We start from the raw sequence: 24318 nt of genomic DNA, 5'->3' as shown, positions 1-24318 counted from the left end.
AGTCTTCCGGTGAGTGGAATTCACGAGAGGTAAAACAATCGGGAGTAATCTGTTCGTAGTGAGCGTACCTTGCACAACTGGTGTGCGTTACCATTTATACCTACTCGAGAGCCCGACCTCCGTACGTTTCGGGATCTGCCCGAAATAGCATCAATCCCGCGCTGAGGGGGATTCTCCCCGCCCCTGCGGGATTGTTCTCCGGAGCCCTAGCGGCGGTGTGCCCCAGGATAGTTCCCATGAGCCTGGGGTCCAAGCCCAACTCTGGACTTCCCAGGCTGCCATGTGTCTGGCCCGGGACGGGGCCTCTGCAGTACTCACATTCATCGTTTTGCATATCCATCTCTTTGTATAAAGTGTAAACTATCACTCTCATTTTGTTATGTTCATAAATAAATAAATAAATAAATAAATAAAAAGAAGTTGCCATAATGGATAAGTAACAACTTTACAAGTTGGCCATGGATTGGCTCTCAATTGATTAGCTTAATTGATTATAAATTCATTAAATAAATATTTTTTAATGTTCTTGTGTCCTTCTAAATTAGATCATAATTGTTTTTCAAACAGCTAAAAAAGTAAAACGCATAATCTATTAAAAAGTAGCTTTGCTGTCTGTACTATAATCGTTTTTCGTGATCAGCTTTTGCAAAATTTGAAGCAAAGAGAACAAGCTCTGTCTTAGTAGTGCAAAACAAGAAAAAGTACACATCCATGCAAGTATAAATGTAATACTCTTTAATTTAATTTTGCAACTGTAGTAATTCAGTATTTACGCTAATGTTTGTGAATTATTAGTTGTAATTTTAGGGAAATCATGATATGTTAATATTGATCCAATTCCAACGTAATCTACAAACAAAATAATGCATGTGGAACAAACTTTTTTCCTTTTATGTATGTCTGGAACAAAAAATAAAATTGTTAAGACATATTCAATTGATCTTACACCTGACCTGGCCCATTCTTATTACAAGATTCTTGGAAAGAAATCATACCAACTACCGAGACAGGCACCAATCTGCTATCCAGAGCTGTCTGCAGGCCATCGCAGGTCCCAAGCATCTCCGTCCTTCCTTGCAAACAAAACTGGCCATGAAGTCCTGGACAATCTTCCCCGTCTGAAGGGTTACAACATCAAGAAAACAAAGATTGATGTACATATAAATTGAATAGAAGTATTCAATAACTACTATATATGGCCCCAAAAAACAAGTACTATAACTGCAATATCTGGTGGAGATATCCTTCTGCCCAGTGGCGGAGCCAGTACGTACTATATTACAGCGGGGCATGAGTTCTGTAATTATGAGAATCGAAATGGACAATTATAACACTCTCGTAATAACAAATAGAGATATATAATTATTTACCAATAACTGAAGTACGAGGATGCGAATAACTCATTAATGCTGGACAACGCATTTAAGTATGAATTTTTAATTTGTGCAATAAAAATCACCACCAGAATAAATTTTTAAAGCATCGGACTTAATACTTAAAAGTCATTGATTACAATGATAATGATAGGTTACATATATTGCTAGTTATTTTGTTAACAACAAAAGTATCAAAGCACTTCCGAGCACATAATATTGGCTTTCATCAAATTATTCGGAATAAAAGCAAAAATTTTCACATTTTACTTTTGCTAGTAAAGTCACATTTACAATTTATTAGGGTAGAAGCACAATTCTTACAAAATTTTAAACCTAAACTTGGGACTGTCCTTTGTCCGGTGGGGGCAGGTAGCTCCTCCCGGTCTTGGACCGTCAAAAGTTCTGATTTAGAGGCTTCCTTTGGAGCATAGTTATAAGATTCGGTCCAGCTCGGCTCGACGGTTGAACCGTTCAATCCGACAAACAAACTACAGAATCGAGTTGGATCACTAATTAGATCACACAAATAATAAATTCGTTGACTAATCAATAATTCAACGGTCCAACAAGTGAATCAAAAAAAATCATCGGTTAAACCGCCAACTTAAATTTTTTAAATTATTTTTATAATTTAAAATATATTATTATATTGTATAACATAATTGCTGTCCAATTTGCTGTTCAATCCGCAATTAAATCAAAAATCCGTTGTACGGATCACCTCTCTGAGTCAAGATCCCGGCCAAGTTTTACAAGTATGCTTTGTAAACCAGGCCGCTAGTGGCGGCCGCAGTATAGATTCTGGTAGTTTCAACATTTGCAATACGGCTTCCTTATTCCTGGACTAGAAATCAAAATTTAACGCTAAGCATCATGCAATTCTATACACCAAGGAAGATTTTCAATCTTGGGAACAAATTCAGAAAGGTAAGTGTATCCAACTCTCCGGTTAAAATCACTAGAAGAACATGAAACAACAGTCACTGAACGCACCAAAATGAACAAGTACTTGCTACACGAAAAAGAACAATGACTTCATTAATGTTTTTCATAAAAAAAAAAAACGTTGACTTCATTAATGCCCACAAATCTTTATTAGTAGATAATTTACTAACACTTACAACTCAAACACATGGGTCATTGTCTCTAGAATCCCACTTAACAAGTAGGAACATTGGCCGTATGACTATAAGTTTCCTGATTTGATTTTTAAATTCTTCATTTTTCCTATTCTTTTTTGTAAGGTTTGAAGTCTTTCTTTGGAGTTTATCAAAAAATTGGGTATCGTGTTCAAGTTACTTGTCCGGATAAAAAAGAATATCCTTTTCTTATGACAATAAAGTGAACCACAGAAAGATTAAAATGTCATGAATAATGACAAGAGCCAAATTCCAAAATTGGGTCAAAAGTATAACAGTAAAACGAAATTGTTCAGCAGCACAAATTCAAATTCAAGAACCCAACTCAGCTAGGTTTACATGTAATGGTTCAAATGTAGTAGAAGATTTTGGTCTTTTACTAGAAGTTATTCCAACCAAAATAATACTAACAAGGTGCCAAAAGCTTCGAATTTGACCTAGCTAGGCCCACAGGCTATGCTGTAAATCAAACCAAATAATTTGTTACTCGATTTAAATTGAATCAGGTTGTTCAAACTTGTTTATTTAGGTATCAATTCAAACCCAAACATGATTTCAAATTCAAAAATATTAACGAACCAATCACGATCTTCATTTTGTTCAGCTCGATACGTTTTGAAACATATAAGATAAGTAAATTTCATAAAAATATACCTATTAGTTTCCTTCTTTGACTCCACTTCTTTTCTTTCTATATATTGCTTATCTTATAAAATAGTAAGCATATAATACTCTTGTCTCTTGAATAGGTATAATTGATTTTAATCACATGCCTAATTCATAGTCATAGATTTTCGGAATATCAGAGAGCAAAAATTAAGGAAAAAAAACAACAAATTAGGGTAAAAAATTCTATATAATACAACATGAAATTTCAAGCCAAACCAAACTTTGATTGTATGTGCTTGAATTCGATACTTTGATAAGCCAAATCAAGTTTTCTGTGAACATACTTATGAAATTTCAAGTCAAGTTCCATCAGTTCCTTTCAAAAAAATTTTAAACACAATTCAAGTTCAAACATTTCTTTTAATTTTGAAGCCAATCCTGAACATAAGTCTGTCCCGCTCGTTGAAACTTATTTTCAGCCCTATCCTCAGGGTTGTAATGGGAATCTGTATAGCCGAAGCTTTGGATTCGGGGGTGTGTGGCCCCGATGGGGACCGGGGTGGGGTGGGGAGGGGGGGGGGAATGGAAATCGTGATGAAGCTGCTAGCCTTGATCCCAGTCAGCCTCCAAAACCTTGAGCCTTCCCGAAACTCTATAAATTAGGCTTAAAGGGTACAATAGATAGGCTTGAAGAGGCAACTCCACAGCTCTCTTCTCCTCCTCTAGTCTCTTTTCTCCCTTCCATCTTGTGATAGTTTTAGTACTACAAGTAGCACAGTATCTCAAAACTGGACCCATTAGCAACTTTTTTTCCCAAGCCTCCAAGCAGCATGGTCGGCCCTTCAATGCTTAACACATACAAATATAACGTAACCCTTAAATCCTCTCCAACCACCATCAAATTTCTTTGCAGCTATGGCGGCAAGATCCTCCCCCGTTATCCTGATGGCAAGCTCCGTTATCATGGTGGTGAAACCCGTGTCCTTGCTGTTGAACGTTCCATTTCCTTTTCTGGTTAGTTCTTTTTCTCTATATCAATCAGCAGAAATCTCCTATAGCTCCAGCATACATGTACATGTATCGGAGAAAAAAGTGTGCGTGTGTGTATTCAATAGCATGAGATTGGGATTTGTAAATACCGAAATGGTGAATTTTAATGTTATATGGATTGTTTTTGTGGTGGCAGAGCTAGTGATGAAGCTGGGGGAGATGTGTGGAGCATCAGTTAGTCTAAGATGTCAATTGCCAACAGAAGATATGGATGCACTTGTTTCGATCACCTCGGATGAGGATCTTGCCAATCTCATCGAGGAATATGATCTAGCTGCGGTCTCAGCCTCACCAACCACTAATAATGCCCTCAAGATCAGAGCTTTCCTTTCAACCCCTTATAAACCTACCACCAAGAAATCGTCTCCCTCCCATTCCATTGCCTCCTTTTCTACTAGTAGCAATGAGGCTACTTCTCCAGTTTATTCCCCAGCACCTGCTGCTTCCCCTAGCCTGATCAGCTTTAGGCGTCCAATTAAATCAGCTGCAACTGATAGGTGCGTCCATCAGATCATGTCCAGGCCAGCCGTTGCATACCCCCATCCCCTGATGACTTATGAGAAAGCTGCTGCAAAGGGGCTTCCTCATCATCAGTATGTCTACTGTGGCCCTGGAAAAGCTAGCAGCCATGTATATCTCATTCAACATGGCAACCACTGGCAATAGCAGGGTCCTATAAATATCCGATCGATCCACCTGGACTATATCTTCCCCTGCCAGCGGAAGATAAACACCAGGAAAGATGAACCTGATAATATAGGTTGATATATTGCTATATTCAAGAAAGAAGTGGGCAAAAAAGCTTGGCCAAGCAGACGCAGATATATTTAATGTAAGAAGCTACTGTAAATCATCTTACAGAAGGGATTGTCTTTTTTGTTAATCCTTAAGAAGCCAATTAATAGAAATTTTACTACCTCGTCGTCCAATTTTGTAATGGGACCGCATCGTCAAAAATCCAATTGTGATGGTTTGTGTTTTGCAATTAATCAGGCCATTCTGCTATGCTGCTTTTTCCACTAGTCCAAACGATATGATTACAAACAGCCGTCGATCCAATGTTGTTGTTTATATTACTTTCATCTTTTCATCATCTGATAGAAGTTCATATGCATTTTGTAACACGTAACTATATTTTCTGTGGACGTTTATTATCCTGTTTTTATGCTCCTCGTTTCACTATGGATTGGAGTATGCGATCTTATTTCATTTTCATCACATTTGAGTTTTTACTAACGTGTTGCTCTTTTTTTTTTTTTTAATGGTAAAATTTTCTGAATCATGTTTGTTGTTGGCACTGGAATTTTTGTTGCTAATTCTGATATTTGCATTTTGCCCTTGCAGGTGCGGCAAGATATGAACACTGATGTCCAGTGGATCAAATTCCAATGTCCTCAAGGTCAGTCTGCAAGAAAGTTTGCTCCATCTTTAGCAGCGGAAGATCCATAACTCGGTTTCTTCACCTTAATTGTTTTTCAGCGTCAAATATCTATTGAACTTTCAAAATATTCCGACTTTGTGGTTTCAAAAGGTGTCAAAAGTGATTTTCAATGTTTTAGTGCACTGCACAAAAAACGATCCCGCAAAATCTCCCGCATTACCTGATACACAGTCACGATTAGCTAAAGCTAGAAAACAATCCAACATGACTTTTGATTCTGCAAAATTTTGTTTGGCCGAATTTGTTTAGCTCATAAAGTGCAGACCTGTTCATATTGCCTAATGAAGTTTGGCTGATCCCAAAAGTTTTGCACGTAACAAGTTTGTGTGTTTTGAGAAGAATTCCCATTGGATGAAAGAGTGCCAACTTGGACGTGACTCAGAGTGTACTTACTTAATGGGGTATGGTATTTTTTTTATTTGTTTATTATATCCACCATACAAAATATCGTGATTTTTATGCTTTGTTTTTTTTTTTTCCCTTGCACTATTTTAATGCTATTTGTTGTATTAATTCTGACAGGGAAGGAAGTGATATGGAGTTAAATTGACTTGGGGTATCCATTTCATTTTCTAGACCAGGTCAGGTGGAGCCTGGAGGACTTGGAAGAAGCCGATTGCATATTGTCTCTACAAACTACTAGAAAAACGGACCAACTGAAAAAAAGATAATAACAAAATAGTTATAATAAATGAAGAAGAGGCTGAATGTGGAATTCATTGGACGGGGCCAACACTGGAAAACAGAGTGGAATAATTCTGCTCGGGCAAGGAACTCTTCTTTCGAGTGAAAGGGAGTAACAATTAACGTCAAGACAGAGAAGACATTTGCCTGAGAAAAAAATGAAAATGAAGGCGACATATGAATTGATGGCTGATGGCCAAGTGACAGCTGGAGCAAGAAATGGACCAATTATTGTTGAGACTACATTGAAAAAATTATTTTAACAAAATCGAAATCGAAGGGAAAAAGATAGAAAGGAAAGGGACCCTTTTCTTTTTTTATATTTCTTCCTATCAAAGAGATGTGGAGGAAGATGAATGCTGCCATAATTTCGGGTGCAAAAGAAATGCTGCCATTCATCAATTGAGGGCAGATGAGATATGAGCGAAGTAATCAAAAGGACACGAAGATAGGAAGGGAATCAATTTTTTTTTTCTTTTTTCATTTTGAAAGGGAATCAATTTTTGAAGATAAAATAAAAAGTGGTTTAAGGTTATCCTACCCCACCAATGTTCTGATCTCTTCATCGCTTGGAGGAAAAGACTTTTGCCAGGCGAGGCCCGGGCACACCTTCCACTCAGAATTAAGCCTGTTCTTCTCCTCTTGACTATGGATGGGATCACGATCAAAGTGTTCGGTGCTGTAGGAACGTCAGCATCAAAGTGTGGTGTGGTCTGTGGAGCCATTGCAGCTGTGTCATTATATATTTATTAGTATTATAGGGTTTTTGAAGAGTGAACATGGATGGATCATGGAGAAAGAACAATGGAAAGTTTATCTGCAGTTGGGAAAGATAACTTGGGGTCATTCCAGGGTTGGAATGGGTAAAGGAAATTGTGAGACTCGTGAGAAAGAGAGAGTTGAATTGAACGCATAGATAGAAAGAAAGGACGTTTTCCAGTGAAATTGTCATCTATCCCTGTCTGAACCAGCAGATGCGTAAAGAAAAATGATAAGGTTATCTTTTTCTTCAGTAAACAAAACTACATTAGCAGACACAAAACAATCGCAATCCCACGACCTAACGATATTTGGCTTGATTTCAGTGTTCTGACTTGGAACTTCCCTCCTTGATCCTTCTTTTTTTATCCTACTATATAAATATATGTTTTCATTTAACGCCAAATTAGGCAATGCCGAATACTGGTTCTTGCTCCATTAGATGAAAGTTAATTGAAAAGAAAAGTGGAATCCCAGCACAGCCCCCCTCCCTATAGGGAAATTAAATGCTATACGTAATTAAATTAACCAAAGACGAATACCACTACTTACAACTTACAAGAGAAGGATGCCTAATCCAATACGCACTTTACGTATTGGTCCTTACCTTCTCATATTAGCAGCCACAAACAAGGGAGAGCATGCAATGATGATTATTATTACTGATTATTAAGGGGAGAAAATCTCCATCTTATCCGATGAAGTGGTGGGGTCAAGTTGGATTAGGATGGATGAAAACGAAATCTACAGTCATGGGGTGGTGTCATAATAATTTTGATTAGATCATGAGAAAGGAAATAATTCAACTATACAATAGTAACAACAATATTGCAGTGCATGGCCGGTGTCTGATAACACAACCAATGGACGATAGTTGGTTGTTATTATTATCTCTTCATCTCTTGAAGATAAATTAACTTCGGCAATATGTATATAGTATTCCCAATACATTCCCCTTTCCTTGTCTTTTTTGTGTATCGTACGTATCAGGAAATGCCACCACATAATGTAGCCTTATCTCGTATTGGTCCGGAATGCTATTTCTGTCTAGATTAATGCTAAAAGGGCAGAGCAGAAACAGTAGTGATTTACTTCTTAATTCTTAAAAGGCTTTCACATCAAAGTATTGGCATGATCATGGACCAGCAAAGAACCTCTTGTAGCTAGCCGTAATAATACGTAGTAATATATTCATGCGTCTGGGATTCATTGTTGATGAGGTCCCGTCAAGATAATGAACTGCAAGCATTTGTAGCAGTAGATGGCGACGATGAAGATAAGCAATATGATATGGAATAATGAATGCTCAGTCTACTTGTGTCCAGCACGAGCTAGGGATGGATAGTAACGACACTCGAGAGAAAATTGGAATGCCCCATTCTCCTTCTTAATTGGTGCAGCCGTTGTTTCTGGTAAACTTTTTCTAGACATGGGACGTGTTTTTCCAGGGAGTTGAGTTGAGTTGAGAAGCAGTTGTTTTCGTCTAGGCACAATCAGTTCCTAGTCCTACTGTTTCTTGATAAACAACCTCTAATATTGGGTTAAACCAATACAATTGAGTTACGTCTCATGAGTTCATACTTGGATAACTATGGATGACAAAACTGAGCTGTCCAGAGGTAACACTTACAAATAAATTGTTATGCATCTGTGGAAACATAACGATTTATATAAATTTTGTGGACTGCGACTATATAAGAAGCAAAAAGGAATAAACAGAAGAAAGGAGAGTACACCTTTGTTTCTTACAAAAATTGAGTTATGCCTCTTAAATTCTGTAATCACATTAACAACCATTCAGGTATTGAATTAGACTACGTAATCTTTTATAGAGTTCGTTAAAAAAAATCGTATTTTAATCGCAAAAATTTTCACATTAGGATGTTTTTGAAATTAAAGAGCTAGAAGTATCAAAAAAGCAGTAAATAATAGAGAAGTGAACATAATTATATGGATGAGGACATTTGTTTCCCGCTCCACCCTTATAAGCAATTTAAAGGACAAATAAATAAATAAAAACTTTTGGGGAGATTAATAAATTTAGAACAAATTAAGGGGCCACTCCTGCAGTTATGACAAAATTTAGAGGAGAGAAGTACAATTTAGGGAAATATGGAGGGAACCAAAACCCGGTCGAGTAGTTTAAACCGACCCAAAATGACAACAAACCAAATCACCGTCTTCAAAGTAGCCTTTCCATAAACCCTAAACCCCGTAATTTCCTCTTTCCCCCTTCAATCCCAAAAAGAAAAGAAGACCCGAATAAGCTAATCAATCATCATCAACCCAGATCAAAATGCAGCACGACGAAGTAATATGGCAAGTTATCAGACACAATCACTGCAGTTTTATGGCCAAGTAAGCTCCTTTTTGTTGTTCTTTCTGCTCCTCAATTTCTAACTTGATGGATTTGTTAGTATTTTTTGTTTTTTTTTAGCTTTAATTTTATGGGTTTGGGTTTTGGGTGTTTAATTTTAGAATTGAAACGGGGAATTTTTGTCGAAACCCGTATAACGTCACTGGAGTGTGTAATCGGAGCTCTTGCCCTCTTGCTAATAGTCGCTACGCCACCATCCGTGATCATGAAGGTACTATTTGTTCTTTCCATCCGTGAACAATTTCACCTCTTTTTGTTTTCTAGACTGGGTTTTTTTACTGTATTACTTTTTGTAGTCAATTATATTTTGCCTCTTACAAAATGTAGTATGGAACTCGAAGAAATGAATTGGAAAATAACTAATTATGTTGTGACTTAATGCATTTGTTATTATCTTTGACTGGCTGCTCGTTTAACAAAATGGTGGAGAATGGGCACCAGGGTTGCACATGGTTTAGGGCTAAAAGACAAATTAGATTATTTGATACTGAAATCGTTCTTGGCTTAATAAGAGCTTGGTTGAGTTTAGGTATTCAACTAATCAAATTAAGCTCCAGCAAGATTTAGTTTCAATAGCTTCGAAGTTGAGAGCAATAAACATAAAAAACTCAAATATAGCTATAGCTAGATCAATCTGTCTGAGCTCTAGTTGAGCTCAGTTTGATAAAAGTCCATTAATGGGTAATGATCAAGTCGAGCTCCAAAGTTCATTAATAACTTGTTAAAGAAAATTAAACAAGCCTGTGGAGGCAGCTTTCTGTTCTGTGGAGCAACGTACTCCAGGTGTTGTATTCTTGCCTTATTTTCCCCTAGGAAAAATAGGTTTTTCAAGGAGGTGTTGTAGGCCATCATTTGCCCTTAAGGAAAAGGCCGTGTCTTGTTAAATATGCGTCCTCAGTTTATTTAACATCTTCTGTAAAGGAGTCGTTCTAAAATATTTTCTCTGCACTGGTTTATTATGGATGTTTCTGTTTAATGATTGATAGTGTTATTGCCTAGAAGATTTGACTTTGAAATCTTGCATATTAAATAAATTAATGCAGTTTTGCTTGTACAGTTGCTCACACCTTGATGTTATTGGTTTATTGTTTAACCAGACAATGTTGTGGTCTTCATTTTCTGCAGGAGTGTTCTATCTATACATGAAAACTATAGAAAGGGCCCATATGCCAAATAAACTGTGGGAAAGAGTTAAATTGCCTAGAAATTATGAGAAAGCACTTGAAGTCATCGACAAACATTTGGTAACTAAAATCTTGTATTGTGTTTATCTGTTTTTTGCATTTGACTGATCAATATATGCTATTGTGCTAGGCACCATATTCCTTGCTAAATTTCTTTCTCTTTCTCCTTGACAGATGTATTGGCCAAAATTCCTTGTTCATAAAACAAAACAACGATTAACTAAGATGACCCAGATGCGAATACGCATGAGGAAGCTTGCATTAAAAACGAGGTTCATGCTTCTTTTACTGTCTGTGTTGCTCTCTTTTCAAATCTGTCAATTGAAGTTGTAAATACTTGATACCGGATTGCTATGAGTACACCTAATGATTGTTGTGCTCATGGTTTTAATTGGTGAGAAAGCTTATCTTTAAGTGCATATTTGGTTTGACTGCCAGAATAACTTGTTCAAGTTGGCAAAGTAAACAATAGGCTAGCCAAATATTTACTTAGCTATAACCCCTTGACATTTTTCATGTGAAGACTGGATTTTGCTAAACAATTAAGCCTTGAATGCATATGTTTCTACTTATCATGTGAAAAGAGAATGAACATTTCTATACAGGTCCAATTGAAAGTGCTTGTGTCATGATTCAATAGAAATCCTATTGTATGTATCAAGAATATGCAGGGGAAAAAAAAAAACTTGTCAGTTGTGGGGGTGATGATTTTCTTTGTTTGGAAGCTTCCTTTTGCCTTGATTTTTCTCTTTTGTATGGCCTTATTATAAATATAACCATTGCCTCTATATTCTTATCTCCTTTCACAGCAATATAATTACATTACAAAATTTTTGTGGTTTAATATGCTCTTCTTAGGGTATAACTTTTCCTCTTTACTTGATTTCTTCAGGGAGAAGATAATGACCACACCCAGAAAGGAGAAGAAAAGAGAGGCTCGGAGAGAAGAAAAGGCTGAAAAGGCCGCAGTTTTGGATAAGGTTTTGTATGACTAGCTGTCATGTCTAACTTTCTAATACGCTAATTTTTCATGAGTTTATGTAGTGGAATGTATGAAATGTTTTTCCCATTTACTCATGTTTTCAGCAATTATGCAGAGTATTGAAAAGGAATTGCTTGAACGCCTCAAGCGCGGAGTGTATGGTGACATATATAATTATCCTGTCAAAGAGTACAATAAAGTTCTTGACATGGAAAGGCAGCAGGCTGCTAGTGAAGATGAAGATGAGGTCTAAACTACATAAAACTTCTGAACAGGACATTTTCTTGCATTTTCGGCCCTTTGTTTCTGCTTTTTGATTTTTCTTGGGGTTTGTTTTAGGTAGAATGCATACTGACAAACTTCTGTACAACTGATTTTATTAGCAGGAAGGTGAGATAGAGTATGTCGAAGGGTACGAAGAACTTGAAGAGGAAGAAGATATGGAAGACTTAGGTGACCTGGCAATAGGTGCAGATGATGACACTGGTAACACTGAATATTTGATCATGCTATTCTCGTTTAGGTTTCTGTTAGTTGTTATCCTCTTCATTTGTTCCCTTCTGTACATTTTCCCTTTAGAAGTGTCTGCTTGTACATATGTAACCGTTTTACAGAAGGCACCTCTGATTTCATGTATTCATTGTTTGTGGTTGTGTCTATCTGTTGGAGATAAGGAAAAGATAATGGTTGTAATTGGTAGTACCCCTCAAGCCAGTTGAAAGTGCATATGAAATGGGAACATAAGATTCTAAAATTGCTTATTGATGATGTAGTTGGAATCAGCGATGATGATGAAGAACACGTTACAGCTACTGACCACCAGAGGAGGAGAAAAGAATATGGCATTTCTGAAAGGAAGCTTGAGAAAGATGAATCTGGAGCCAAGCAAAAGAAGAAAGCAAAAGTTCTTATTGAGGTTAGACATCTAAAGCATCACATTCAACCGTTTATGGGTGATTGCCATTTACATAATTCCTACTTGCCATTTTTTCCTTTTCTACTAGGTTGAACATGAAGATACAAGCGAGAGACAAACAATGGTTCAATAGAAATGTGTGTTTTCTCTGCTCGTATACAGACGCATGAACCGGAAGAGCGATCAATTTTGCTTTGTTTTTCACATCAATGAGTTAAGCCGTAGGCTAGGCTGTTTGGAACATGTTCTGGTAAGTTTTGATCTTGTTTCAGATGGAGGATATTTGGTCTTATTCGACCTCTTGTACCAGCTCATAAACTAGTTCATCAATTCCTTGTTCAACTCGGTACTAAAGCTTGAGATGTAATTGACGCATATGAAGTTCTAAAGAGCAAAAAAAAAAATGTGTACACTCGTTTTCTAAAATTTTTCAGGGATCAGAATTGACTACTGTGAATCTTTTCTTTCTTTGTGTTTTATTCTTTAAAAAAAAAAATAAAAGATTATTGGTGAAATTATAAGCTTGTCTCTACCTACCACATAAAATTACAGGTATGAACTGCCGTAAATTGGTTACCCGATCATTTATTAATGCCAATCATGCAAATTAGCACGTTTGCTTGCCTTGATTTGACAATTGAAACGAAACCAAGGGTGCGTTTGAGTATTGAATTGGGTTATCAAGGGGGAAAAAAGAGTTTTGAAGAGGAAAAGTGAATAAATTGTGACTGTTTTAATACAATTTTCAAGGAGGAGAAGTATGTAAGTCATCTTCTAATATATCTTGATGCAAACTAAAACTTCAAACTTAATTAATAAAATGTTGAAATTTAATTGAGGATAAGAATGAATAGATATTATTTAGTAACTTAAGTGTGTTTTGGTCAAGTTTTTATTTTCTTAAGGCGGTGTACAAGATTGATGATGACATGAAACGGGAGAGAGAGAATACTCAGAATAGGAGAGGGTAGGTATTTTCCAACAAGCCGCTGTCCGGTCAACTGCCATGAAAATTGTTCTCAATCCGTGGTAGGTAGAACTTAGAAGTAAAGAATCCGTCGATCAGCCACCGAGCCGTTGACGTGTTTACCATTTCTCAAGACCCTTTCACCGTGGTGCGTAGTCTTCTGATTTCTCACTCTCTTTAACTACTAAAGACTAGACGTGCATCATCTACTGTAAGTGGTGATGGATGCATAGGCTTACATGATTTTGAATTCGATGGATTGATGGAATTTTTTTCATCCAAGAATTGTAAGCACGATAGTCATATTCAATCTGGAAGATGAAAAAAGCAGTGAAGATCGAGGCTTCTCTTGAGGAGGATGATGGAATTGATGAGGAAGTTGCTGAGATACTGTCGTCCCAAAAGCTGGAGGCGGTGGACCGAGTGGATCTTTCGGGGCGTCAACTTAAATTTCTACCTGAAGCTTTCGGCAAACTTCGCGGCTTGATCGTTCTCCGTCTCTCTCATAATCAACTGGAGGTCGGTTGTTTGTTATGTATGTTCATTCAAGAGAACTTTTGTATGGATTTCACCACCACCCGCAATTGGCTACCTTCTTTCTTTCTTTCTTTCTTTGTTGACCTCTACAAAAATCCAAGAGGAGTCCCCGAAAATCTGTGAAATTGGATTTTTTCTTTCTTTGTTGATCTCTATAAAACATGAGGAATTCGACGACTCTAGTTTCAAGTAAATCAGTTATACTTGCTTTTGGAACGATACCCATATAAATCAGGAAAGGTTAACTTTTACTCTTGCTTCCTGATGTTTTACACGTAAATTCTTTCTTACTATTCCTAGAAAGTTTTGTGGTACCGCAATTGTGGGAATTCTCTCCTGTTTAGTGTTCCAAAAATTCGTTTCTAACATGAATCAGTCAACATAAAAACAGATCATTCCCGATTCAATTGCTGGTTTGGTGAGGTTGGAGGAGCTCTATTTATCTGCCAACCACCTGCTAACGTTGCCTGATTCAATTGGTTTGTTGACAAATCTGAAAGTTCTGGATGTGTCCGCAAACAAGCTTAATTCCCTGCCTGAAAGCATTGCTGGCTGTAGGTACGTACTATAAGTTTTTACCCAGTCCTCCTGCGGCTGCAGCTCAGTTCACACTACTTTGTATCATATGATGGTGATCGTTATGTTCATTGACAGGTCGTTGGTGGATTTAGATGCAAGTTTTAACAACCTAAGCTTTCTTCCAACGAATTTTGGCTATGGCCTGGTGAATCTGCAAAAACTCTCTGTTCACCTGAATAGAATCCGAGCGCTTCCTAATTCTGTTTGTGAAATCCAATCCTTGAGGTACCTGGATGCTCATTTTAATCAGCTTCATGGCCTGCCATCGGCAATTGGGAAGTTACAAAATCTCGAGTTTCTGAACGTAAGCAGTAATTTCAAAGATTTGACGGGCCTTCCTGAAACAATTTGTAACTTGAGCAACCTCAGAGAGCTTGACCTCAGCAACAACCAAATCAAATTCCTGCCCAGTTCCCTTTTTGAACTCGGAAACTTAACCAAGCTCAATCTGGATCAGAACCCACTAGTAATCCCTCCTATAGATGTTGCAAACAAAGGGGTTGAATCTGTGAAGGAGTTCATGGAGAAGAGACAGCTTGATATGCTTGCTGCTGAAGAGCAAAGACGACAACTTGAAGCAGATAAGCAAGCTCAGACTGGTTGGTTGGCCTGGGGCACCTCCATGTTGCATGATCTTGTCTATGGGGTTTCTGAGAGCGTTTCGGGCTACCTTGGGGGAACAAATGCTTCGAAGGATCCATATTTGGATCAGCAATTATAATCTCTACGGTCCGTCTCTTTCTTTCTGGTTCAACAATATAATAAAGTCCCTATGGTTTGCTTTTTCTGGCGCCAAGACTGAATGGTGGGCGATTGCCTTCCGAGTCTGAATTCATCATGCCTATGTATGTACAGTGTTCTGTGCTTCGATTCACCAGCTTAATGCTTTGTTGACGCTCTTCAGTCTTCATTGTATTACAAGGGGTGATCACGAGGAGCAATACATTTACGATGAAGATATTATCTAAATTAATAAAATGATTCCAAATTAATTAGGGTTTTCATATTTGTGTCTTGCCGGGAGATGGAGAAACTTATTAGAGTTTATTTATTTATTTCTTGGGTAGGCAAGAAATTTATTAATGCCTGAAGAAGATAAAAACTGCTCCTATAAGGGACGTGTCCCCAGAAACCCAATCATAATGAACAAACTAGCCAACAAAGGGTTACTAATAAACAATCACACTCTAAAACATCTCAAGAACTACAAGATGGTGTCTGGTAATTCCCGAGTTCTTGGAAGCCAAAGGATTGTGCAACAACTCTACTCTACATAGAAAATAACTTACATTTAATTAATGAGTAAATTTTATATATACTATTAGTGTATATACTCTCACGGTTGAATGGATGAAACATGAGCAAATTTTAAATTTATATATTTAATAATAATGATAGTGTATACACTGACAGTGTGTATAAGATTAATCCCTAACTAAATAAAAAGGAAAAAAATCTACTTTTGGATTGTCTTCCGCTTAAGCAGAGCTACGGTCTTGCGGATTGGGCCAACGTTACGAATACAAGTACACAGCCCCAACCAGTCAATGCGATACTAAGTGTTTTACGGTCTAATTTACCCAAGATGCACACCGAGAAACCAGAAATTATTTTGGGCTCTTAAGTAGAATGCCCACAAGATTAGTGCTAGTAGAAAAGCCCAAGATGCATGCCCATTTCTCCGGTATGCTTGGCTATCTTGTAAAATACTTTCTTGGGAGCCAACAAGTGCACAAAGCCGAATAAAACATGAAAAGAAACAAGCAGATCATTATTTATTCCCTTTGATAAGGATTTGCTCAGGTCCGTTTTCGTGTTAGTGCATAGTGGATCAAACACAATAAATGTCAAATTTAATCAATAGTCGTGAAAGATTATTATTTTTATGTTCCTAAGATATCCAACCTTTTGCATCAAATTTTTGAACTTTTAACCAAAACAATCAGTGACTATTTGTAAGATAAGTGAATATCAAAATTAAAAAGTTTTTTGGGGTGAAAAAGAAAAAAGGGTGTCGTTCTTTGTCTTTTCCTTTTCTTTTTTTTTTTGGGGGGAGGGGCGGGTTGTGGGGGATTGGGTGTGTGTGTGTGTGCAGAAAAAGGTTGCGAATTCAGACGGCGAAATGACATAAGGTGATCATTGTGTCGGTCATATCAGAATGGGAAAGGGATCGATATCGTTCTCAGGACATAGGAAGAAAAGAAACGAAAGAAATTATTGCTAGCTACTTGAAGAGAAAGGGAACTAGCGAATGGGGTTGGCGATGACCGTCGATCTTCCCAATGTTAATCTGGAATGGTATCAGGATAATCCAACGGCAATGTAAACCTGAGGAGCAGAAATAACTGTGCATGGACGTGACCCTTTGCTATGTCCTTCTTTTCATTTTGCTTTTCCAAGGACCCTGCTGCGATCTGAAAACTAGTCTATTACTGGACCTGCATATCAACTGATTCGGGAGGCCGCATCTGATCATGTTGTTTGTTGCCTTTTCAGTCTTTTCTTCTCTTCTTCTTCTTCATCTTCTTCTTCTTATCACCATCTGAATTTATTTGTACGATAGAATTAAGTGCTCTGCTCATATTAAGTTTACCTGCATACGTAGACCTTAACTAATTATAGCACGCATAGCATTCCAGGAAGAAGAAGTAAATTTATACGAGTGAGGGCATGCAATTTTTTTTTCTTCTGTTTTTCTTTTCCTTTCTTCAAGTGTAAAAGCTAGCCACTCAATCTAGTACCAGTTAAAGATACATGGAGTAAACCATTCTAGCTACAAGTACGTCGGCATCCTAAAGTTAAACCAAAACCTTCTAGTAACAGTCTCTCCAACAAATGTTTTCCTTTTTTCTTTTCTTCTGAATCTGTCTTATAAAAGAGATACTTTTTGAGGAGCAAGGGCATGCAAAAGATATTGCTGAATTGCTTAACGCACGTGAGCACTTGTTCTTCCATCACATGTGTTTTAACTGGCGTCTGGTAAATGGGTATGAGAGACAGAAATGAGTAGCATCAAAGTTGATAATACACTCATATTGATTATTTGGTAGATTACTGTGACAATGAGACGACAATTGTTAGGTCTTGCCTAATTTCATTTCTCGCGTATACTTAGTTTGGATCTCAATTAATTAGCTTTTTAATAGATTGAAGCCTATTCCACCCCAAATTAAAGAAGTATGATGGGATCCCTACCCAAAATTAAAGAAGTGTGGATATATGATTCCGATTTCGAAATCTAAACCAAGCACTTGTATTAAAGTCAACAGAAAAAAGGGATATACACATCGCAAATATCATCTTTTATCTTTTTTTTGTTAATGTAGTTCTTCTTCATCGATCAACATCATGGTAGTCTCTTATTACACCAACAAGGCCAAGCTAGGCACAGTAGTCAGAACAAAGCCTCACATCCCAAATAAGGATATGTACAGTGAAGTCTCCAAATCGAGCAGTTTAGATGCGTGGTAAAGCACTAGCAAAGAAGCAGGTTGTTTTGCACGCCATGCTTCATGCAGCGCTCTGTCATTGGCCGATCGACAAACTTTGGCGGAGTTTTTATTTTGTTTATTCTTCTTCTTCATATTGAACAAATTTACGCAGTCTAAAATGTGCCGCTGAAGTCAACCATCGCACGGGCATGCAGCCGCAATCTTGTAGGTATTCGTTGTCCTAAGGCTGCAGCTACTATGAGCTAAAAAAAGTGGGTTCAAAGTTTTAAGAGCCTCAAAATTTGATCATAACAAGCCCACGTGGCGCATGATTTGTGGTGGATTGTTCAGGACTAACATCCCCCTGTCTAAGGATCCTTATGAAAGCAACGTGTCCTGACTTTATACGAGCCAACCCCCGACAATGGTATCAATAAAATCTTACTTGAGAAACCCTAGATGAGACGAGAGCAACGAAGATGTAAAGAAATCTTTTGCAAGGGTTTTCTTTTGGGATTGTGATTATACCATGATCTTATAGGTTAAACCCATTTTTTCTTAGCCTGACCGATTGTTTACATGCTGCTTGTTTCTTGGGAAACCCAATCATACTGTGATGATGCGTCCTATTTGTTTCGTGCAAAGGTCATAAAACTACCACTACTATACTATGATTTAATTCCCTGTGGACAAGCCAACACGTAAATCCTTTGTATACTTATTTTGCACGTGTAGGTGAGGATTTCAACTACTATTGAGGAAAATTGGAGATCCATTGTACTCCGTAAATGATAAACTTACAACTAAATATAATATAACTTTCTCTTTTCAGATCTGATTTGATGGCGTTTCCTTGTCAGTTTCCTCCAATTCATTGGAATTTGTATGGACTACTTCATTTATATGGAGTACTATATTTTCTTTTAACTTTGGAATTGCAAGTGTCAAAAAAGATGGAAGATGAAAAGTCTTTCGCTGTGAGTAAGTTAAGAAATTTTTGGTACAAAGAAATTATAGAAAAACAGAAAATATGTGCATGCATGTTTGATGGAGCCATGGAGGTGTACAAATAAGGAAGAATAAAACCCTGGATGGTCTCCTTTGGTTGTTTTTGTTATTTATCTCCATTTGAATCTCGAGAAGGAATATCCGGATTACAACGAACGCTGCAGCGATCTTTTATTACTGTGATGGCTAAAGGAGGTGACAAAACTGCGGAGATGGTACAATAATCAGTTACAAGCATGCATGATAGTAAGTAGCGAGCACTAGTAGTAGTAACTCAAATAGGCTTGGCGTGCCATGCATTAAGTTTAGGGTTTTTTAGCAGCCAGCCTGGGGTTTTTAATTGGCCATTTTTCTTTGGTTCTCCTGCCTGCAGATATGTGTGTGTGTGTGAGCCGAGGCCATAGTGTGCAGCCTTTTTTTAGGCTGGGTTTCACCGGAATTTAGAGTGTCTGTATAGATACAGTTAATTTTAGGGGACAGTATGATCAGGAGAACCTGACACCACCACCATGACTTGCAGATTTGCAGTGGCTATCCCTATTCTCAATGCTCAATACTCAATACTCATCTCTTAGAATCCGCATTACACGGTATTTAACGCGTATCCCATGCAATAACAGTTCAATACGTATGCCATGTTGAAATGATCCTTTCTTTTTCTATGTTTTGATCTTTCGTCATGTTCTAGTGTTTGTGACTCACAAACGTTGTTGCTATTTTCGTTTATGGGCTGATTCATTTTTGCAGCAGGAAATTTCAGGAGGCAAGATATGCTTTATTACTGTGTGACTTTTTGACTTAGTAATGAACTCTCTTTATTCTTTGTTGTGTCTCATATGTATACTTCTTCAATGCATCTGCAAATCTGTTCACCACAAATATGGTCCAATGTTGCGGGCATTGGTGTCCTTTCCGGCAAGAAAGTGCCACTTTTAATTACTCTGACCTTCAATATTCCCCTATCTGCTATCTAACCGGAAAAAGTTTGGTACACTTCTTAAATTCTCAAAATTAACTGTGAATTCAAGTAGGTATGTCCTTTTATTCTTTCCACCAATTTGCCACGTTACTTATCAAGCATGTTTGACAACAAATTCGTAATTAAAAGCCCGTTTGGATTACTATTTTCTAAAATTTTTATAGATAAATATACTGTAACGATCTGGTGCATGTAAAGTAAAAAGATAACTGAAAAAATGTATTTATGAAAAATTAAAAAAAAATTTAGAGAAAAATTGCAATCCAAAACGCCTAAATTTACATGAAATGTGAATGTAGTTACTTTTTGAAACCAAAATCACATGAGTTGTCTAACAAACAAATACTAACAATTAAATTGTTAAAATTCTCAGAACAAAATGTTTATAATGACTTGTTCAAATTTTAAAAATTCTCAAAGGCAACTAAAGGGATGGCAACTTTTTCTACAATAAGGGTCTATTTGGATAGCTTATTATTTGTAAAAATTTATTTTATTGTTTCATAAACACAGTTTTCAATCACCTATTTATCTTTTCAATTATTTTTTTATCTTATATACACCACATCAAAAAAAAAGTGCTATAATAGTTTTTAAAAAATTATCCCAATTAATCTCCTATCCAAGGACTCCTTATATATTTACCAAAATAATACTTTGTGTGTTTAGATAGAAGATTATTTGGAATAAATTTTTTTAAAAAAATACTACAGCATTTTTTTGTAATATGATGTATATAAGACAAAAATGTTATTAGAAAAATAAAAAGGTAGTTTAAAAATATATTTATGATGTAATCAACTTTTTTATAACTAAAAAACTATCCAAACATGTGTTGGGATAGTTGATTATTTGCAATAATTTTTTTAAAAAAAATATTCGAATATTTTTTTTATGTGATGTATGTGAGATAAAAAAATAATTAAAAAATATATTGACGACACAAATAAATAATTTTTTGTAAATAATCTACTGTCCAAACAAACAATTTTCAAGAAGAGCATATAGAGTTAAAACCTAAATGCTACGAGTAAGTTCCGTAGCATAAGGTCCTACTAATCTATCAACTACATGTATATTGTGAGCAACCTAGAATAATAAATTTAGCTCTCAATTTGAAAAGATTGGCAAATACCAAAGGCCACTTTGGTCCTTAGCCCTCGCCATTTCTGTCCAATTAGTCGGTCATGTGCTTTTTTCCTCTTGGCCTTGCACGTCTTCTCAACCCTGTTGCCGTGAAGTTCTTTCTCCAAAATGACATGCTTGGCTGTTGCATCTATGACTACCCTACATGCAGGGGAGGGTGTGTGTGTGAGACTGTGTGTGCATTCTACTGAGCTATCGTAGTAGAAGTAGCATTCAACATCATAAATTCTTCCTTTTACATTACTGATGAAAAGATGGTATGCAGAGACAGAGCACAGAGACAGCTGTCTCGGAAAATTATTTGTTTGTATAGTAAACACATTACTTTTTATCTCGTATACATCATATCATATAAAATGTTACATTAATTATTTTAAATAATCTCCTATCCAAACACACTGTACGAGCCACTTTTGTTGATTCATGTTTTGTCCAAAATTTGGATTTATCCGATTTTCAAAAATTTAATGATTCAAATTATATCACATTAATTGATGAGACGGTGTGATACAATCGACGTCATTAGATTTTTTAAAATTAGTTTACCGAATTGTAGCCTTTCATTCATAATCTAATGTGCCAGGCTCACAAGCTTGTGTTGTGAAAGATAAAACTGATAATAATATTAATGTTGGATAAGAGAGGACGAGAGAGAGTGAGAGAGAGACATCCATTGGCTAACGGAGAGTGGGTTAGTGTCTTCAAAAAATTATTAAAAAAAAAAAATCTAAGGCCGACAGCCATACCCGCAGTCGTCAAATCCAAAGATTTTCTGATTAGGATTTAGAAGTCTTAACATGACCAAATAGTTCATCCGTGGAACTTCCCTCTCTCCTCCCAGGTTCCGTTGTACAGGCAAGAACACAACATACTACTGTACTTAGCCAAACTAAAGAAGCAAAAGTTATGACAAGTAAGGTTTCGTTTGAATTCATGTTTTTAAAAGTTTTTTTAAAAAAAAATATATTGTAACGATTTGATATATATATACATGTATAAGATAAAAAGTTAATTTAAAAATATATTGACACTCTTGAACCTTATTTGGCGTTTTGTGGCTTTAATATATATAGTCACTTGCAGATAAATTTTAGGTCATTGGTTACTCTTATTCACCATATTATTGGTTAAAATGATCAAAAATTGTAAGCACTACCTAAGTATGACTTCTTTGGTTTAATTGGATCATTCTTCTTTCCCATTTCTTAGAACTTGTTTGGATTGCTATTTTTCGTCGAAAAATTACGTAATTTTTCGTGATCATATTTTTCTATTTTTTTTAATATATATATTAAATCGTTACAGTAATTTTTTACCAGTGCGACGAAGCAAAACGGTGAACCATTTTGCTCAGGGATTGAACTGTGCAGATAGTTTCTCCTTCTCCCGCCCAAACTTCCTGTTTTTTATCTTAGGAAAGGAAAAGGGTGGCTACATCCTCTGACACCCTGACAGAAGAAGGCTGAGACGATCTCCTGTTGTCGTTAAAATCTACTACTGGCCCCCTTCCTCCTCCTTTATTTCTATCTGATTTGGCGTCTCCACCTTTTCCAACCGTCAATTTACCTTTTTTCCCCCATCCCTCTTTCCAAAGCTTGTCGAAGTACTACTCAACCTATTATTTTCAATCACCTTTTTTTTTTGTTTCTCACCATCATGTACCATCATCAGGTCACTCCACAATCCACCCCGCCATTCTGCACACATAACCTATTTGTGAATTTTGCAAGCTATTTCCCTGTCCTTTTTGCACCATTACTAAACCTGTGATTTGAGAAGCTCAGCAGCTGATTCCAATCTCGAAGTTGGTTTAGTTCATCGCCTAACTTATTGTAGAATTTATTGTTGCCACGTGGTAAAGATTAATTATTTAGACAATTATTTGCTACATAATCAGGACGCGGCAAAGGTGTATCCCAGCAACTAGCGGCTTTGCCATCACCGTTTTAATTGCATCTATTACAGAGAGATCAGCCCGTTACTTGGTAATTAAATACTATCAAATTTTTAAACTGGTCCCCTTATGCCCTCGTCTATATACCTAGAAAAATATCTCTACTATCATGCAAATGTACACATTTAAATTTGTTACATCTTTTGCATTTAAACACTTGTAAATTAGCTTAACTTTTGAAAAATTATAACACTTGAATCATCTCTTAACGAGTGCCTCCGAAACACCCGTTAACCAAACTCGTTACTATTACCAGCCTCTAATACCCGGATCGGGCTCCTCTCGATTACATTTCTTTCCAATCATTCATATAGTATTTATTTATACCCAAATAACTAGCTCGATTTATTACGTCAATAGCATATACATTAGTAATAGTAAGTGTCTAATACTTAGATTTTAAATTCAAATTTACATTAGTAATACCTAGTAACCGTGCTCCATGTATTCTTTTGGTGAAAACAGGGACCATTTTAATTAAGTCCAATTATTTATAGACCTTACAAAATTGGAGTAGATATTAGTGATTTCATTCATTAGGTAATTAAATTGATGGTAGCAAGTGTATCTGATGCCCAATGTGTAATTGTATGGTACAGCAGTACAGTTCAAGCGGTGACTTGTGAGACCTTTTCTTCTTAACAACTTTCAATTGCGAATTTGAACTCAGCATGTGACCTCCCTTTCTATGGCCTTCTTCGATTTTTTTTTAAGGGATAATATCAAAAACCTCCCTTGAGATTTCTCCTAATATTACTTGCCACCCCTAAAGTTTTAAAAAGATCACCTACCTCTCCTAGTAATTGCCAAAAGACCATGTTAACCCTCACTTGATACATAATTTACATATCAAATAAGTGGAGCTAAAAAAAAAAAAGCAATAAAAGTAACTTTCCTCTCTTTCCCTTTTCTTCAACATTCTCTCTTACTCATTATTTGGATGATTATGCAATTTTTCATTTCTAAATATAATAAATTGAATTTTATTTATATTTTGATTTTTAGGATTGTGATAGAGTGGGGTATGATTTATTTGCTTATTTTGGATTGATTTTTATAATAATCAGTATAAATTAAATGTTTGAACACCGATTGAGAAGAAGTTGGAAAAAATGTAAAGTTCATAAAAAATCAATTTTGAGGATATACAATTAAATTATTCAAGTGCATTTCCTCGCAAATATCTTTTTTATTTTTCAA

At 36.4% G+C, this 24318-nt stretch overlaps 3 protein-coding genes across 6 annotated transcripts; all 3 read left to right on the top strand.

Annotated features, from left to right (window-relative positions):
• Positions 1–3824: 3824 nt before the first annotated feature.
• Positions 3825–7383, top strand: LOC113751143. 2 transcript variants are annotated; one of them, XR_003464781.1, is made up of 4 exons: positions 3825–4138; positions 4311–5006; positions 5519–6016; positions 6138–7383. XR_003464781.1 is itself a non-coding variant. In XM_027295023.1 (2 exons), the coding sequence occupies exons 1-2, from the start codon at positions 3955–3957 to the stop codon at positions 4838–4840; spliced, it is 714 nt and encodes a 237-aa protein (XP_027150824.1). In that variant the 5' UTR covers positions 3825–3954; the 3' UTR covers positions 4841–5159. The 2 variants fall into 2 exon arrangements, 1 of the variants encoding a protein (XP_027150824.1); XM_027295023.1 differs by lacking the exons at positions 5519–6016; positions 6138–7383 and having other exon boundaries at positions 4311–5159.
• Positions 7384–9240: 1857 nt separating this feature from the next.
• Positions 9241–12921, top strand: LOC113753596 (protein MAK16 homolog A). Of its 2 annotated transcripts, none has more exons than XM_027297783.1 (9): positions 9241–9416; positions 9537–9646; positions 10561–10679; positions 10794–10891; positions 11512–11599; positions 11717–11848; positions 11988–12069; positions 12375–12517; positions 12606–12921. In XM_027297783.1, the coding sequence occupies exons 1-9, from the start codon at positions 9355–9357 to the stop codon at positions 12648–12650; spliced, it is 879 nt and encodes a 292-aa protein (XP_027153584.1). In that variant the 5' UTR covers positions 9241–9354; the 3' UTR covers positions 12651–12921. The 2 variants fall into 2 exon arrangements, with proteins under 2 accessions (XP_027153584.1, XP_027153583.1); XM_027297782.1 differs by having other exon boundaries at positions 11988–12087.
• Positions 12922–13434: 513 nt separating this feature from the next.
• Positions 13435–15602, top strand: LOC113753085 (plant intracellular Ras-group-related LRR protein 3). Of its 2 annotated transcripts, XM_027297173.1 has the most exons (4): positions 13435–13632; positions 13768–14003; positions 14413–14579; positions 14676–15602. In XM_027297173.1, exons 2-4 carry the CDS (start codon positions 13803–13805, stop codon positions 15319–15321), a joined length of 1014 nt encoding a protein of 337 aa, XP_027152974.1. In that variant the 5' UTR covers positions 13435–13632; positions 13768–13802; the 3' UTR covers positions 15322–15602. The 2 variants fall into 2 exon arrangements, with proteins under 2 accessions (XP_027152974.1, XP_027152973.1); XM_027297172.1 differs by having other exon boundaries at positions 13435–14003.
• Positions 15603–24318: the final 8716 nt, after the last annotated feature.

Source organism: Coffea eugenioides, chromosome 11, assembly GCF_003713205.1.
Source record: "Coffea eugenioides isolate CCC68of chromosome 11, Ceug_1.0, whole genome shotgun sequence".
Lineage (NCBI taxonomy): Eukaryota > Viridiplantae > Streptophyta > Magnoliopsida > Gentianales > Rubiaceae > Coffea > Coffea eugenioides.
The sequence above is the reverse complement of the archived record's forward strand: the minus strand, read 5'-3'. Positions and strand labels throughout refer to the sequence as shown.